A 19,924-nucleotide genomic window follows, 5' to 3' on the forward strand; every position below is an offset into this window, starting at 1 on the left:
GTTATTCATTATCCATATGGATCACATTATGAAGGAAGGTGCTATTAAATCTATTAAAGTTGGTGATATCAATCTTAGCTCTTTACTTTATGCAGATGATGTTATACTTCTGAACAAATTCAGTACAAGTCTGCTAGATTCCCTGACTAAATTGAATAACTGTTGTAATAAATTTGGTATGAAAATCAGTAATAAAAAGACAAAGACAATGAAAATAGGCAGAAACATCAACAATACCCTGGATGGTGAACCAATAGAACAAGTAAAACATTTCAGCTACTTAGGCATGATTTTTAGTGAAGATGGTAAATTAAATATGGAAATATACAACACAATTAGTACAGCTGGTATGGTAGGAAGTCAGCTGAATAAATTTATATGGAATAAGAAAGAAATTAGTCAAAACACTAAATTAGCTGTATACAAAATGGTGTTCAAACCAATTTTAGCTTATGGATCTGAGAGATTTGTTAAAAATAAAACACTTGATCAAAAACTGAAAACCTCTGATATGAAAGTTCTGAAAAAGATTAATGGAGTGAACAGATGGTTTCAATAGCAGTATTACATTAAAAATGAGAATATTAAAAAAGAACTTGCCATTGTTAGCATTCGGGAATATGTTAGCAGAGCTAATCTCAGATGGTATGGTCACTTAAACAGAATGGGAGAGGAAAGATTAGCAAAACAAGTGTTCTTTGCCAGGTTGTTAGGAAAAAGACCTAGAGGAAGACAAAGATGTAGGTGGATTGATACAGTAAAAAGTAGTACCCCTTAGAAGACAAAAATATAAAATCTGATAATGTTGGAGTCTGGACAGAAAACAGATTAATTCGGAGGAAAATTGTTTATAAGAAGTTAGTAATGGTGTAACTTTTTCATTTAGCGCTATCATATTCTGTATACCCCTTGAGAGTACATATCAGGAATTTGTTGATGATTATGGCTATTAGTAGCTTTAGCTATAATATGAGGCCAAAACAAGAATGTAAATTACTTGTCTGCTCTAAGTTATTGCTGCATCACACCAAATAAGAAAGTCTCTCTCTGTTTAATGTGTGGCTTGTCTCTTTCAAAAAAAAAAGTATATTTATTTGTAAAATGACCTACAATCAATCATGCATCTTAAAAACTGCATGGCATGCTTTTTTTTTCTGAATTAGCACATTATGAATATTACACTGAACACTACTAATTTAATATAATTAAACAATCAGTTAAAAACATAACTTTCCAGATATTATCTATTCTGACTCATAAACTTTTCAGCAATATCAAAATATGGAATCTGTTTAAATTATGTAAATTTTAAAATGAATGTAATGCTTTTCTTAAACAATTTTATTTTATTTTAGAATATTCAAGCTCTTCCATGGGAAAGCATGCCAATATTGCACAACTCTTCAGTATCAAGAGTTCCATCTTTATCTCTGCTTTGTGCTCAGCTTTCATCTTATAAACTATATAACAATCATATTTTTATGAAGGGTATGGATTACCATCATACTTTTTACATCTTAAACCCTAGTAGTGACATACCACAGACACAGAAAAAATTTCAAGATGTTTTTCAACAGTAAGTTTCTGATTCTTAACTTTTCATTATAGTCATATATAAAGTCAAGTAGTTGGTATACTGTGGTGTAAATTAAATCATATATATATATAATATAAGCTGTATTTGCAATTTTCCCTTTAAGAAATGGTGCATATATATTGCTGTTTTAATAATTTTTTATCAACATTATTCTGATATATCTTAACTGAAAATTTTAAATTGCATCTAAGTATTCAAATTTATAATCTCTTATGTTACAAAATTTGCATTTGTCACATCTTTAAGTTGCAGCACACTCATCAGTTATAATATCCCCCCCCTTGTCTCCCATTACTTATGCCTGTCAGTTTTCCCTAATTACATGTTAATTGCTCATTGAAAAAGTTATTACTTTGCACATGCTGTTGTATTTTAGTATAAAACAGTACATATGACTTGCATAGTATGAAGTACTGTTTTATAATTATATAAAGGGTAAATAAGTTGCAGTCTTATAATTTATGTATAATTATTTAGTAATGGTTAATAAAAATATTAAAAACATAATAGATTATTAATTGATTTTACAGGTCAGGTTATGCATTTATTATTATTACTGTATAGGCACCTCCATGGAAAACAACTTATCATTGGAATGTGTTGCCAGAGTTAGTTAATAACTGATTCTGGCAACACATTCCATTCACTCACCACTCAAGTAAACAATCCAGTTCTCACACCATTACTTACCACACTTACTCAACTTCCAGGGATGGCCTCTCGTTGTGGCATCTTCTAGCCAAGTGCTGAAACATTTCCCATTCATCTATCATATTCCCTCTTTTGTGCTTATCTACTAATTTTTGCAACCCCAATAAGGAGCATATCACAGGCCACTCACCATCTTGGTCACTTGCCTCTGAATCCTCTCCACCACTACCTCATTCCCAAGAAACACAGGTGACAGACCTGAGCACAGTAATCCAGATGTGAATGTGTGATGGCCTTATAAAGAAGAATGACAACTTCCTATCTCTGCTTGTTAGTGTGTTCTTCAATAGAAAAGAACATACTAATCTATGAGCTACCTTAACAGTATGCCCTCTAAGCTTCAACTCTGTATCTATCACAACCCCGAAATCCCTAGCTTCATCTATTCCCTCGAGTACAGTTCCATCAGTCTGGTATACAGCTTGTAATCCCAGAATGCATAACTTTACATTTTCTGCACATTAAACTGACACCCGTCATCTTTTGCCCATCCTTACAAGTTTATTGCATCATCTTGATTAACTATTAATCTATCCAAATTTGCATCATCAGCAAACAACTGACTATTCTACTTTAAATTATTTCCTAAATCAGTTACACACAAATTAAACAGTAGTTATCCTAGCACAGAGCCTTGCAGCACACCACTAGTTACCTGCTTTCTCCTGGATTCTGCTCTTCCATATACCACTTTCTTCTTGTATGTCCATCAGCCACCCTCATATCCATATAACTAGTTTCATGCTCATCTCCATTTTCTAATTTGTGTAACAGAGTTCCATATATAGGGGGTACTTAAGGGTCAAAGCTGTATAACTGAGAGGAGACCTCCACATAGCCTTTAAAGGAATGCGGAGAACCGACAAGGGCTTCTAACCTAATGTCCAATCCTCACCTTCTCGTGGTGCACCCTGTTGGGTATCTGCTTGGATACTGAACGGACGAGGATGGGCTGGCAATTTGGGATTTAGTCGACCAAATTGTATTCTTATTGGTTAAACCAAAATATAGAATGATGGTACAACATGACAAAATTTCATGCCAGCTGGGACATCGCCCGGTTAAACAAGGCCCCCGAAACAGCGAAAACACAGCTACTGGAACAAATCTGAAAATAAACCCCAACTCAACATCACCAGAGTTAAAGGTCGGTACTATCAACGTAAGAAGCCTGAATGGCAAAGAAATGGAGCTAGCTGAGGAATTCGATAAGTACCAGATCGACATAATAGGGGTGACTGAAACAAAAAAGACCAAAACTGGTGGGATCTTTCTGAGCAATAAATACAAAATGTTATATTCAGGCAATGACAATCAAGGAAAAGAAGTAGCCATAGTATTCAACACAAAATACGAGGCTAATCTTCTTGAATGGCTGTCAGTCTCAAGTAGAGTAATGTGGGCAAATATGAGAATGGGGAACTGGACAATGAGACTTATTTGTGCCTATGGTCCCACAGAAGGTTCTACCAAGGTAGAAGTGGAGGAATTTTTTGAGGCTTTAGAAAAAGCAACTGACACAATGAAAAATGAAAAGTTGGTCCTTGTTGGGGATCAAAATAGCAGAGTAGGAAATGATTGTCAAACATACAAAAATATTTTAGGAAAATTTGGAGAAAAGAGCAAAGCTAATAATAATGGCAAATATCTGTTGGATTTCTGCTCAGGACATGGGCTGGTTATTACTAACACCATGTTCCAACATAAAAATGTGCACAAATTCACATGGAGAGAAGAGGCTAGGAATAAGAAAAGTCTCATTGACTATGTTATTGTTGATAGTGATGTTTTCTCTCTGGTGCAGGACACCAGAGTGTATAGAGGATTTGAAATTGGAAGTGATCACTATTTAGTCTTGAGCAGGATAAAATTGAATTTCATATTGAAAAGAATAACATGTAAGAAAGTTTTAAAGCGAATAAAAGTTGAGCAGCTCTCGGATGTGAACTGTAGACTAAAATACACAAACATTAAAGAGTTTAAGAACAGAAATCAAACCTTGGAAATTCAGTGGCAAGCCCGGAAGAAAACATTGATTGATTCAGCCAGAGAGGCATGTGGTGAGGTTGTGTGTAAGGATAAAAAAATCAGAACTCCCTGGTGGACACAGGAAGTTAAAGAGGCAGTGAAGGAAAAGAAGAAAGCATACCAAAAGTTCCTGTCAAATAAGTCAGCTTGTGCTCTTAGAGAATATAGAGACAAATGCAAGAATGCTAAACACTGTGTAAAACTAGCTAAACAAAAGTCACGGGAGGACTTTGGCAGGAATATAGAAAATAAATATCAAGAAGGTGGCAAAATATTCTGGAGGTTGTTGAAGAAGCTTAGAAATGGAGGAATGAGTGCTATAAAAGGAATTAGAGATGATAAAGGTGACATGAAAACAGGAGAAAAAGATATCCTTGAAGTATGGAGTAATTACTTCGAGAAATTGCTAAATGAAACAAGCAGTGATAGCACAGTGGTAAAAAACACTCAACAGGCATACAGTCAGGAATACATATCCATACTTGAAATAGAAAAAGCCATCAAATGCTTGAAATGTGGAAAGGCAGTAGGAGTAGATGATATTCGACCAGAAATGCTAAGTATGGTGGTATAAGAGTCTTACAGTGGCTGCACTGCATAGTTCAGAAAGCCTGGACAGAGGGACGAATTCCCGATGATTGGAGTAGAACTCTCATAGTACCCATATATAAAATGGGAAATAAAACTGAATGTGAGAATTACAGAGGTATTTCCCTACTGAGTATTCCTGGCAAGATCTATGCAAGTATACTTGAGAAACGGTTGAGAAGAATTGTGGAAGAAAAGCTTGGTGAAGAACAAGCTGGATTCAGACCAAATAGAGGCTGTCAGGATCAGATCTTCACTTTATGACAAATAGTCGAGAAAGCATGGGAATATAACAAAGATCTGTATTTAAGTTTTGTCGATCTGGAAAAGGCATATGACAAGGTGCCAAGAGAGAAGCTATTCAATACGCTGCAGTTATATGGTGTCAATGGGGCATTATATCAAGCTATACTTAGTCTTTATTTGAGTTGTAAGTCAGCAGTTAGAATTGAAGGAAGTACAGGAAGATGATTTAGTGTTAAATCTGGTGTGAGACAAGGATGTACATTATCCCCCTCTGTTATTCATTATCTATATGGATCACATTATGAAGGAAAGTGGTATTAAACATGATATCAAAATTGGAGATGTTAATGTCAGCTCTTTGCTTTATGCGGATGATGTTATACTTCTAAATAAATCCACTGCAAGTCTGCAAGATTCTCTGACTAAATTGAATAGCTGTTGTAATAGATATGTTATGAAGGTCAGCAATAAAAAGACAAAGAGAATGAAAATAGGCAGAATCATTGAAAATGTCAACTGTGTTGTGAATGGAGAACCTGCGGAACAAGTAAAACATTTCAGCTATTTAGGCACGATTTTTACTGAAGATGGTAAATTAAATATAGAAATAGACAACAGAATCAGCAAAGCTGGTATGGTGGGAAGTCAATTGAATAAATTCATATGGAATAAGAGAGGAATTGGTCAGAACACTAAATTAGCTGTATACAAGACAGTGTTCAAACCAGTTTTAACTTATGGATCTGAGAGCTGGGTCAGAAGTAAAACACTTGACCAAAGACTAGAGACCACAGATATGAAAGTCCTGAGAAAGATTATAGGCGTGAACAGATGGCATCAATGGCAGTATCATATTAAAAACGAGGATATTAGGAAAGAACTTGACATTGCCAGCATCCAGGAATGCGTTAGCAGAGCTAATCTCAGGTGGTATGGTCACGTAAACAGAATGGGCGAAGAAAGATTAGCAAAACAAGTGTTCTCTGCCAGGTTGGCAGCAAAACGACCCTGAGGAAGACCAAGATATAGGTGGATTGATACGGTACAAAGTGCTTTAGACGATAAAAATATAAGATCTGATAATGTTTGAGTGTTGACAAGTAACAGACTGATTTGGAGGAAAATTGTAGATAGGAAATTAATAATGATGTAATTTTTTTCATGTAGTACTATCATATCCTGTACACCCCTTGACGGTACATGGCAGGAATTTGATGTTGATGATGATGATGATGGTTGAGTTCCATATAGTATTCTTTCAAATGTCTTTTCAAAATCCAGCAATGTCATTGTGTAGCCATTCCCTTTATCCAACTCAGCTGCCACTGAGTTAAAAAAAGGTTGTCGATTATTAAAGCTTCCTCCTAAGTCTCAGAGCCTCCTTTATTTTGCTATCTTTACACTCTGTCTGCCAGACCTGAGACTTATGTATAAACAGCCTAGTCAGAGGCATTGTAATGCCTCTGACTAGACTGTTTCTGAGACATTCTAATGATTTCTACTTATTTATCTAAATCCTACCTGATTAATCCTCCTGACCTTGAGTGTACATTCTAAAATTTCTTACTCCAGATACCGTTTTGACTATTTTCCGTACACTAATAACATCCTTCGCTTACAGGTTTTAACACCATGACACAGCTTCAAACTTCCTCCTAAGTTTGTCATGTGATTATGCAGGAACTGTAAGGGGTGATTCTGCCTTGCAGTTCCACATATACCCTTTCTCAACAGAAAATTTTGCATGTTTTGCAATCCTTTCACCACAATCAGAGGTAATGTGATCATCTTGGTTAGGGATAGCTCTTCTGATCCTATGACCAGATCCAACACTCTCATACCCTGAGTTCCCCCCCCCCCATCACATGCTTCTTCAAGTAATGATCTTCAGTAGGTGTACAAATTCCATTTCCTTGCTGCTGTTTCAGCTTTCTTCCTTCCGAACTATGTCTCCCTAGCTGTTCCCCCATAATTTCTCGACCTGCATTAAATCTATCTTTCACTTATAGTCATAATATTATAATAGGCAAACTACTTACCATGATGAAATTATTTGGTAGCACTCTGCCAAAATTCTAAAACTGTATATCTTTTGTCTTGTAGTAGTTTTACTTTTGTTATATTCTATGTATTCACTATGAGCTGATGGTAACTGTATTTAAGACTGAAGTTGTATTTTGTGTAGTCACAAATAAATGCAGTGCTTAAAGCACTTATTACAAGAACTGTGAGTTAAAACTATAATCAGTATTTAAAAAAAAAAAAAAAAAAAAAAAAACTGGCTCCATGGCTCAAACTGACTTGGCCAGTCATAATCACAAGAGTGGCACATATGCTTTGATACTTCATGCTGTATTTTTCATTTCTCCATGTTCTTTTTGTATAGTAAACACCTATAGTAAACAATGATCTATTGTTTACTATAGGTGTTTTTTTTTTTTTTAATAATGTGCGGATGGCTTAAGAATAAAAGCCAAATAACTAGGAGATCACATCCATGTCACCTTCAAAGAATGCAGAGAATCAACTAGGACTTCTGGCCTAATGTCCAATACTTACCTTCGCATGGTGCATCTCATTGATAGTTATCCATTGGATACTGAATGAATGAATGAATGAAAAAGGATGAGCTTGCAATTTGGGACTTAGCTAACCAAATTGTATTCCATGCTGACTTAAACCAGAGATACTTACAGTGGCACAACATAATGAGATTTCATGCCAGGTGGGGTGTTGCTGAGTTAAACAAGGTCTGTAGTGTTTTCATCAGGGCGAACAGTGAAAAGTCAGTTACTGGAACAAACTCAATGTCTAGAAGAAGAAAAGAAAGAACAAACCCAATATCAGAACAATTAAAGATAGAAACCATCAATATAAGGAGTATTAATGGAAAGGAAATCAAATTTCTAGAAGAACTAAAAAAGTACTACATGAACATAATTGGCATCTCTGACTTGAAGACAAAAACAGTTAAGATCTTTATTATTAGTGTTATAAGACCTCCATGGAGTCAACTCATCACAGGAGTCCTCCATCACATACAACTCATCGTACGGTGACTTGAAAGCATTCACTGTCTCCACACATCCAGACAATGCATTCCATCCACCCACAACTCTCCACACAAAAAACCTACTCATCGCCCCTTTACTCACACCTTTCTTATATAGCTTCTAGGAATGGTCTCTTGTTTTCTTTCCCCCCCCCCTCCTGTATTCACCCATTCTCTGAAAAATCGTAGTAATAATCCTTTACCAACTTATATGTCTTGATCATGCTTCCCCACATTTTCTATCCACTTGACTGCAATTTTCATTCCCTCAGTCTATTTTCATTTTTCATACTCAACATTCCAGAGACCAGAAACCACCTTAGTCATTCATATCTTCATCCTTTTGTAAACCAGGTGACTATATCTGTTTATAGTAATCTATATGTGGTCTGATCATAGCCTTATACAGTGGGATCATAACATCCTTCATGTCGATGTTCTCTACATCATGCCATAATGTACTGTGATGCCTCACAATTTTAGCAAAATATTCCTAAAATTTTCAGGTCCTTATCCACCAACATTACCAGATACCTCATCTTCTCCACCCTCTCTGAGATATCCCCCCCCCACCAATCATATACTCAGCATCCTACTTAGAATCCCAAACTTTAAAATCTTACACTTTGCTTGTTGAACTGGGGACTGCTTTCATTTACCCATTCAGAAAGTCTATTCAAGTCCATTTGCAAGGCTACAACATCCATTCTACTCCTCATAATTCTTAACAACTTTGTTGTTTCAAGGATACTTGCAACATAAGACTGAATGATATAATCACGTAATCACAAGAAAGATATTTATTTAACCAAATATTTCGGTCTGGAAATAGCAGACCATCGTCAGTGGTATTACAAGAACAGTTTAAAAAATACAAGCTAAAATACTAACAATAGATTGTTAAAATTAGAACACGCTGCGTGATGTTATATCACTAAGTATGAAACGGAATATTTTGAAGTAGAAACATGATTGAATTGGCTATTTTTAAAAAAAAAAAAAATTAATGAGTAATCTTGATTAGACTTTCCCAGATTTTTGATATAGATATACAGTCATTACGATTCAGGTTGGGGCGATGGAGCAAGGCCTCCACGCGTTCCTTGAGCAAATGTTCGAACCTATAACGGGATCTATATAAGAGGCGAATCTTGGACCAAAGGATGCTGTGGTCAGTTTCAATCCCGTGTTGAGCCAATCCAGACTTTTCAGGTTTGTTGTGAAGAATGGATGATTGATGTTCTTGGATTCTTTTTTCATGAGAACATCCAGTCTGTCCAAAATAGGAGAGATCACAGTTGCAAGGAATTTGATACACTCCAGGAAGAGATAAAGTTGAGCATTTGTCTTTAGGAGAAGGAAAATGAGAAGACAATTTGTTATTAGGTGAATACGTAGTTGTTAAATCATATTTCTTTAAAATTCTTGCGATAGGTTCTGAAATACCGGAGATATAAGGAATAGGCACTCGACGTGTTGAAACTTTGTTGTTTTGTGGAGGATTATAAGAATTGAAACGACGTTGAGTACTTTTTTCAGAAAAGCCAGTGAGTTTCTTGTGTTGTTGGATAGTAGAAAGTTCTTTCTGTAGATTTTCTACTTCAAAATATTCCATTTCATACTTAGTGATATAACATCACGCGGCGTGTTCTAATTTTAATGATCTATTGTTAGTATTCTAGCTTGTATTTTTTAAACTGTTCTTGTAATACCACTGACGATGGTCTGCTATTTCCAGACCGAAATATTTGGTTAAATAAATATCTTTCTTGTGATTACGTGATTATATCATTCAGTCTTAACAACTTTGCATCTGCAAATAGCTGTATATCACCATTCAAGCCCTTCCCAATAACATTTATATACAAATTAAACAGTATTGACCAAAATAGACCCTTTGGGCACAACACTAGTGACTTTCCTCTTCTGGGATATTGCTTCCCCCCCCCATACACAACTTACTGATATCTATCAGACAGACAATCTCCGCGATCCACTGCACTAATGTACTATCCAACAACCCCATCTGTTCTAGTTTCATTACCAGCTTGTCATATGGCAGTCTATCAAGGCTTTAGCAAAATCTAAAGATACAAAAGCAACTAACTATACACGTTTCTCCAAACTTTTCCATGGTGTGTCCAGAGGTAACTGATGTAGGCTAAGAGATCCGAGATCTAAGAGATTTTCCATGTATGCACATCCCCTTTGTCCACTGCTCTTGTCACCTTGTTATAGTAAGTAAATTGCTAAAACATGATCTTCCTTTTTCAAGCCTATACTGTCCATCAAACAGAATGTTACCGTTGTCAACCCAATCCTCATCCTCACTAGCCTCTCTAACACCTTTACCACAATTCCATTCAAACAGATTGGCCTTAGTCTTATCTGTTTAAGGCCTTAGTCTTATCACTCCCCTTTAAAGAAGTAGCACAATTTTGTCCTCTTTCCACTTCTTTGGAAGTTGAACAAATCTAAGACTTACGTTAAAGAGATAAGTTAAAGCTGTTAACTTACTGGAACATTCCCTCAAGACACATAGTGATATACCATCAAGTTCCTGCAGTCTTACTGGCATCAAGTATACTTAATTCTCCATATATCTCCTGCTCACTCACCCTGAGTAGCTCCCCCTCCCTCCCTCTCCACTGCTCTCAAATTTTGCATGATGTTACTTTCACAAGGATGAAATATCTTTGTGATTTAGCTCATTTAACATGTCTACTATTTGGTAATAATTATTTTCTGTGAAATAAATTAGAATTGCAAATCATTCAACACATTTTCTTTGATTATTCTAATTTTTTGATTTGGTTAAAAACAAGAAATTTATTTTTTTTAGTTCTAGACACTGTCTCTTCATTCCATTCATAATTAAAATTACCCAGAATGATCATCATTTTCTTATTAGGTAGACCGATTTGCCTATACATCTCCTCATATATGTTACCAGGTTTATAGCAACACCATTCTATTTCATTTCTGCCTCATGCCATACTGCTTCAAAACCACTGCCACTGCTTGTGCCTTTCATTTTCACCTTAGATGGGGATGTTCTCTGCTACCATCAACAGCATTCCTTCTTCTCTTCTGCCTTGTCTATCCTCACAGAAAACATCATATCCATCCATTTCTGTTCCTTTCAGAATGACATTCTCATCCAACAATGTCTTACTTATTCCAACAAATTTTGGACAAATATACTCTATTAATACTACAGTTTCATTTCCTTTATTTTGAATACTCCTGGCATTTGTAGATATATACTAGCTTATTTATGGTTCTGTAGCAAGCCTCATTAACTCCATTTCTCAGTTATGACTCATCCATACCTACGCCACTTTTCTCTGTCATCACTGATCTTGCACTTTTCCTCAGACTTGCTGATTTCCCCTGCATCCCTGGTCATCCAAATATTTTCTTGTTACACACACACATCCACTCCTGTATCCACCATCCACTCTTCACATACATTGTCTCTCTGTCCATCCTGACTCCTGCCATTTTGCTGTTTATCTTGTGTTTTTTCCTCTCATTCTTTTCACTCATAACTAAAACTACTCATAAATATGACCTCACAACTAGTTACAAACCACATAAGAAATTGGTATCTCTTATCCACTCCACCAAAGACCAACCACTTCCCCTAGACCTACCTGGAGTATTCCTAGTTCCTTGCAGTTGCAAACTGTCCTACTACAGCCAGATAGGCAGGACAGCCAATATCAGGATATCTTAACACAAGGACTACATCCGGTTTCACCAATACAGCCACTCAGGACTTGCTGACCATGCATTGGACACCCACCACAGAATACGCTGGAATAAGGCCACTTTATTATACTGCAGCAAGTACAAGTATGAAAGATTATTCCTTGAATCAGCCTCAGCTCTGAAAAACTTCCCAAACCTCAACAAATTTGGGAAGATTGCATTTTAAGAACATCAGCCCAATGGCCAAGACAACCCAATTCAGCACTAAGGGGGTGCCTTTAGGACTCTAGGACTGATTTCAGTTGCCTTTCTTCAGCCTCATTTGCTTACTGTTAGTGCCTGTGTGCACATATCATTATTTTGTGATCCCTAAAGACGGCAATGTAACATTGCCAAAATATAGGTAGTTATTAATTAAAGTTTTTATAATTAATAATATAGTTTATGTTGTCATTTCCTAAAAAATTAAAAGTAAGCTTAGGTGTTGAACATTATTGATAACTTAATTTAACAATATTAACAACACCAGATGAACTATTTTATAAAAAATGATGTTTATTAACTGGCTTATATTTCACTCAATTTCAAATCAGCATCTTCAGAGCACAAAACAGTATGTATATGCGACAGTGAGTAAGTGAACCAATTCAAATTGTAACAAAATATCTAAAGTCCTAATTTTTCCTGCTATGGGCAGACAGGAAGATCTGTTAACATCTGCCTTGGAGAACATAAATACATTTACTAACGTTGTTATGGCAATTCAGGACTGGCAGACCATGCTTTGGACACCCCTTTCACATAGGATTAGATGGAAGAAAGCTAATGTGCTATTTAGAAGTTGTTACAGATCAGAAAGATTATTTTTAGAGTTCAGCCATGGCTATGAAGAATTCTCCTAAACTGAACAAATATGGCTGCATTAATTTGCCAAAAATTTGGGAAATTTTTGTTATCTTAAGATAGACTCCTACTTGGCTATAATACTTCTTTTTTTTTTACACCATTAGAAGGCACCAAATTAGGACTTCAGATTTTTGTCCGTTACAATTAGAATTGGTTCGCTTACTCATTGTCGTGTTTTCATGCTGCTTTGTGCTCTGAAGTCTGAAGATGCTGATTTGAAATTCAGTGAAATATAAATATAAGCCAGTTAATAAACATATTTTTTTATGAAATAGTTCATCTGGTGTTAATACCATTAAAATAAGTTATGAAGGAGTGTTCTTATTTGTTTGTGTGTAGCGAGGAAAGCAACTGCAATATTTAAAGGGTAAGTGATATGTGCATGCAGTTGGTAACCTAAATCATAACCTTCCTATTAAAAAAGCTTGGAGTCTATAGCTATCTTAAGGATTGAAAGTTTAATACTTCGTCCAGTTGATATGAAAAAAAGATATCAGGCTTACCAACAACAGGGCTCGTAGATGGTACATGAATTGCGTGTATCATATTACAGAATGAAAAAATTAATTCTGGTTTTTCTCTCTCTCCGTGCATGTGTGTGTGTGTGCATGCATGAGAGAGAGAAATACCCCCCCCCCCCTTATGGAAGGTTGTAAGCCTATAATACATTTTCATTATTTTTTTATTTCTCACATAATCCAGATCTGAAGGAAAAGACAAAGCAGCAGCTGTTTTATGTCCGACTTTGAAGTGGGACATAAAACAGCTGTTGCTTATGCTTTAACAGACTTATTGGAGTTCATGTAAAAGAGACATAAGGCTGAAACAAGCTATAAGACAGTGGCTGAAGTGAATTTCTAAGAGGAAGAATTAGTTGAACTGCCTTCCTCTGTACAGCATCAATAATTTTAGGGAGGTCCTTAGCATGAGGACCTCCCTAAAACCTCAAATGAGAACTGTATGCTAAGGCTGGCACAATTGTGATTTGTATAGTGTTAGTAAATACCCAGGGGGGCTGAAACATGTCATTGAAAGGGATGGCAAGTTTTTTAGGGGCTGAGGTTTATGTATGTATTTATGCCAGGAAATGGCATATGTATTTATTTATTTCCTGGCATATGTATTTATTTATGCTGAGGTTTATGTATGTATTTATGCCAGGAAAGACTGCTAGTCTTTCCTGGCATAAATACATACATAAACCTCAGCCCCTAAAAAACTTGCCATCCCTTTCAATGACATGTTTCAGCCCCCCTGGGTATTTACTAACACTATACAAATCACAATTGTATCATATCAGCCTTGAGAAGAAGGATCTGATTCCGTCCATTAATCTGTGTATTATCAAGAGTAAAGGACACACTGAATTAAGATCCTTTTTTGCTTTAAAAAAGGCAGACATTGTTTTGGTAGCAGTGAAAGTGATGACATTATCTTAACTCCAAAGAATATCATGAATATCTGTGTTTCTTGAAGTTTGGGATCTTTGAGCATGGCAAGATTTGTCAAATGAGTGGGAATAATGGAATATACTGTTATTAGCAAAGCTATAGATAGTTATCAGAGAGAGAGATGGTCATTTATGTATAGAATTAAGAGGATAGGTGGAAAAAAACAGAGCACTATGGTGCTACTGCATTGGTGGGAAAGTTGAAAGAAAGGAAGCCACTTACCATGATAGAGTGATTGAAACTGACAATTATAAAGTGAATGATAAATTAAAGGATTGCAATTTACTGATCAAGCCTCAGTACAGACCCAGTCAAATGCTATGGAAATGTCAAAAGCAACTAACTATACACGTTTCTCCAAACCTTTCCATGGTGTGTCCAGAGGTAACTGATGTAGGCTAAGAGATCTGATGTGGATCTACAGTAGTGGAATTCATATTAGTAACTATTCATTAACTGGAGAGTCTCCAGGTAGTGAAGACAGTAATCATTAATGTTCTCCATTCTTGTAGAAAGGCCTGAGGTGTGGATAATGGGTCAGTAGTTGACTGGCAGAATTTTGCTTCCATTTTTGGAATGGACTGAACTGAACACAGACTTGTTTCCTTATTATGTAATAGTGTTGATTGAGCATAAAAGTGTGTAGAAAGATAACTGATGTAGAGAGAGAATATGCAATGATGGGTGTTAGCTCCTGAGCACTAATTTTGAGTACAAGAGTTATCAGAGAGAGATCAAGATCAGAAGATAGATTTTTTTTATATCTGAATTATTTACAATTCTGTTGTCTTTCTAGTGAAAGACCACAGGTGCCATTATGGTGTGCTGCTTCTTGCATGGTTAAAGAATGCCAGTAAATGTGTTGCCACAATAGTTCCATCTGAATGAAAGGACAGAGAGCACAAATGACTAGAAGATGTACTTCATTGTTCTGTGAAGATGTACTTCACAGCTCCTTTTTTTATGAGAAGCTGGTTTCTTCATTTGGTCCTTTAAAAAATCAGATTTGGATTTGTTGATGGTTGATTTTATTTGTTGTGGCTAAATTAGTGTGTATTGAGAAATGTGCCTGGAATTCTGTCTCAAGTCACTCACAAATGGTAAATTTTTTACCATAAACTATCTTTCCACATCTGTTATTAAACTATGTGTTAGATAAGGAATGAAGGTCTTCATTTTAGCAAGGATAATTTCAGTAACTCACTCAGAATAAGTGTTTAGAGTTGGAGACTGGAGGCATTTTGACCATAGAAAGGAAGAATGGAAGTGGAGATCACATTTGGTGCTAGTGTAGGGTTTAAGAACACAAGGTTTTGAATGGCTGAATGAAGGGAAAGCTCATACGAGATCATGGGCTTACTACTGAGATGAGAGATATATCTGGGAACAGAACTGGTTAAGAAAACATCAAGGAGTGGAGTGAGTTATCCAGTATTTTGGTTAAGGAGCTAGGTGTGATTTTGATGTGAGGCTGGATGTGGGGGCTTGCCACCTGTGCCAATGGGAAAATCATGCATTCTGGTCCCTCATGGGGCTGGAGTCAACTAGTTTGAGATAATAAACTTTTTAAGAAAAATTGTGCATTTTGACCTTAAGGTCATCTTCAAGAATCTATTATAACATGTTCACTATCACAAATTGCTAGTGGCTATATTTTTACTTTTTTTTTTGGAACTCTCTCAAAAAAAAAAAAAAAAAAAAAAAGCAACAATAACAGCAAGATCATGCAACAGCTGATGGGTGAACCATCTGATATGATCAAGTTAGGTCTCATGTACTGTCTGGCAGTCAGCCTGTGCAGCTGTTTTACTACAGTACCCTTGAAATGAAGAGATTTTGGATCCCTACAGAATGTTTCACATATGCTTGAAGGATGTCATTCATGCTACATTGAAAAGAGAGGAAGTGATGGAAATTGGAAGCCTGCTCTGGAGACCAAATACATTAGTTACTTTAGAACTTCAATAGCTAACCAAGGTGATGGTGGTATTTCAGTTGGATGACAAAAGATTTACAACAACCTAATAAATCTAGTTAGCATCCCCCCCCCACTAGAAAAGTGTCCTTTATAAGGGAATGAATACTCATTGAATTTAACAGGCTTTCTTTCGTGAAAAAGAAGGCAGGATTGACAATTAACATGGATAGGCTGTATTTTGCATGTTACATGCCTTTCGGTGAGTTGAGGACAAAGTAATTGGGGGGGGGGGGGGAGTTCAGATGCTTTCACATAACTGAAAGATTCCATCTACATAGTTAGTTTGTCTTAGTATATAGTGTTTTTGCTGAAAAATACTATGAAGCATTTCTTAAATTTCAGTAAAACTGTCAGTCATAAAGGTTCATAATCTTGGCATCTTCATTTGGAGAACAAAAGTGTTCCATTATTTCTATTCTGTCCATTCAGAAGTTACTTGAGAGGTGCATTGAAATGCATAGACTAAGCATCCAGAAATGTTTCTATTTCTGACAGTTTAGGTCACAAATGAAATAAGCAGTAGTACATGTGGCACACTGAATTTGCATCCTTCAAAGTATTATGTCTTTTGTGAGCTATAAAGCGAGTAAAAGCAGTCATTGTTAAAGATATAGTTCATTCTCACTATAGCACACCATTATAACAAATTCATTTGTTATAACAAACCCAAAAAATCCTGACAAAGTCCTTTAGCAAGATCAGATTCAGTTGATTCAGATCTTCATTGTTTCCTAAAGTCTTGCATCATTTTCCTGCAGAAGTGAAGGTAAATAATACAACTGACACTCACTATAGCAAACATTCAAAGATCACTAGAATATAATGAATTTCCTTTAGAAGAGCATTGTTCCTATAGGACTTTAATCAGAACATTTTGTAGTTTGGTATAGCAATTGAATTCCATCTAGTTTGCTATCTGAAGATTTCCCTGAATATTAAATTAGACCTTTGTAATTGAAGAGTTAGCCAATCTTTTTTTTATGAAATTAAAATCACCTCAGTTTTTATTGCTTTTGTTGATCATAACAAGGAAATGAGTCTTGCTGGCATGATACAATTTCTAGGTATTACAGGCACTTTTTTATGAGATATTAGTTTTATAATTCAAATCGTTGTTTACATTGATTAACAAGTGATCTCCAACATTCTCTGAATTTTTATCATTTGTATGTTGAACGAATATTGTATACAATGATATCAAAGTAATGTGTAGATAGTACCTCCCCATAGAAATGAAAAAAGATGACATAATATACAGTGTGTGTAAACAGTTTTTTAGGTATGGAGGAAAATAAAAATGTGTACGAATTAATAAAAATATAATTAATGTGAAATCATATAAAAAGTAAATGAACATTTTGAATAAAACCTAGATTCCAGCAATGAATGAAATTCACATTATTTTTATTCCTAATAACTAACAGTGGCATTTTGGCAAAATTTTGACTAAATCTACTAAGATATATGTTGCCATGACTGAGGGTATGAAGCCGGTTCTTAATTAGTGATCTCTGAGCATATTAATTTGTAATAGGTCAGTGCCTTTTCCCCAAGACTTCTAACAGGCCTATCATCATCATCAAATTCCTGCCATGTACCCTCAAGGGGTGTACAGGATATGACAGTACTACATGAAAAAATTATATCATTACTAACTTCCTATCTACAATTTTCCTCCAAATCAGTCTGTTACTTGTCAAGACTCCAACATTATCAGATCTTATATTTCTATCGTCTAAGGCACTTTGTACCATATCAATCCACCTATACTTGTTCTTCCTCTGGGTCGTTTTCCTGCCAACCTGGCAGAGAACACTTGTTTTGCTAATCTTTCCTCTCCCATTCTATTTAAGTGACCATACCACCTGAGATTAGCTCTGCTAACGTATTCCTGGATGCTGACAATGTCAAGTTCTTTCCTAATATCCTCATTTTTAATATGATATTGCCATTGATGCCATCTGTCGCCTCTAATCTTTCTCAGGACTCTCATATCTGCGGTCTCTAGTCTTTGGTCAAGTGTTTTACTTCTGACCCAGCTCTCAGATCCATAAGTTAAAACTGGTTTGAACACTGCCTTGTATACAGCTAATTTAGTGTCCCGACTAATTTCTCTCTTATTCCATATGAATTTATTCAATTGACTTCCCACCATACCAGCTTTGCTGATTCTGTTGTCTATTTCTATATTTAATTTACCATCTTCAGTAAAAATCGTGCCTAAGTAGCTGAAATGTTTTACTTGTTCTACAGGTTCTCCATTCACAACACAGTTGACATTTTCAATGATTCTGCCTATTTTCATTGTCTTTGTCTTTTTATTGCTGACCTTCATACCATATCTATTACAACAGCAATTGAATTTAGTCAGAGAATCTTGCAGACTTGTAGCGGATTTATTTAGAAGTATAACATCATCCACATAAAGCAAAGAGCTGACATTAACATCTCCAATTTTGATATCAGGTTTAATACCACTTTCCTTCATAATGTGATCCATATAGATAATTAATAACAGAGGGGGATAATGTACATCCTTGTCTCACACCAGATTTAACATTAAACCATCTTCCTGTACTTCCTTCAATTCTAACTGCTGACTTACAACTCAAATAAAGACAAAGTATTGCTTGATATAATGCCCCATTGACGCCATATAACTGCACCGTATTGAATAGCTTCTCTCTTGGCACCTTGTCATATGCCTTTTCAAAATCGACAAAACTTAAATACAGATCTTTGTTATATTCCCATGCTTTCTCGACTATTTGTTGTAAAGTGAAGATCTGATCCTGATAGCCTCTATTTGGCCTGAATCTAGCTTGTTCTTCACCAAGCTTTTCTTCCACAATTCTTCTCAACCATTTCTCAAGTATACTTGCATAGATCTTGCCAGAAACACTCAGTAGGGAAATACCTCTGTAATTCTCACATTCAGTTTTATTTCCCTTTTTATATATGGGTACTATGAGAGCTCTACTCCAATCATCGGGAATTCGTCCCTCTGTCCAGGCTTTCTGAACTATGCAGTGCAGCCACTTTAAGACTTTAATACCACCATACTTCAGCATTTCTGGTCGAATATCATCTACTCCTGCTGCCTTTCCACATTTCAAGCCTTTGGTGGCTTTTTCTACTTCAAGTATGGATATGTATTCCTGACTGCATGCCTGGTCAGTGTTTTTTATCACTCTGCTGTCATTTGTTTCATTTAGCAGTTTTTCAAAGTAATTACTCCATACTTCAAGGATATCTTTTTTCTACCGTTTTCATTTTCATGTCACCTTTATCATCTTTTACAGCACTCTTTCCTCCATTCCTAAGCTTCTTCAACAACCTCCAGAATATTTTGCCACCTTCTTGATATTTATTTTCTATATTCTTGCCGAAGTCCTCCCATGACTTTTGTTTCGCTAGTTTTACACACTGTTTAGCTTTCTTACATTTGTCTCTGTATTCTGTAAGAGTAAAAGCTGACTTATTTGCCAGGAACTTTTGATATGCCTTCTTCTTTTCCTTCACTGCCTCTTTAACTTCCTGTGTCCACCAGGGAGTTCTGATTTTTTTATCCTTGCACACAACCTCACCAAATGCCTCCTTGGCAGAATCAATCAATGTTTTCTTCAGAGTTTGCCACTGAATCTACAAGGTTT

The 19,924-nt window shown here is 35.8% G+C and overlaps 1 protein-coding gene across 1 annotated transcript in view; it reads left to right on the forward strand.

Annotated features, from left to right (window-relative positions):
- Sse (extra spindle pole bodies like 1, separase) overlaps positions 1–19,924 on the forward strand; it is a 505,458-nt gene that overhangs the window by 459,231 nt on the left and 26,303 nt on the right. Inside the window, exon 22 of the mRNA XM_090412041.1 lies at positions 1,356–1,576. Within this exon, the coding sequence (XP_090268167.1) occupies positions 1,356–1,576 (221 nt within the window). The remainder of the gene's footprint in view (positions 1–1,355; positions 1,577–19,924) is intronic.

The sequence above is a fragment of the Typopeltis vanoorti genome, chromosome 22 (genome assembly GCF_054136105.1).
Source record: "Typopeltis vanoorti isolate ZY-2024b chromosome 22, IOZ_Tvanoo_1.0, whole genome shotgun sequence".
Lineage (NCBI taxonomy): Eukaryota > Metazoa > Arthropoda > Arachnida > Uropygi > Thelyphonidae > Typopeltis > Typopeltis vanoorti.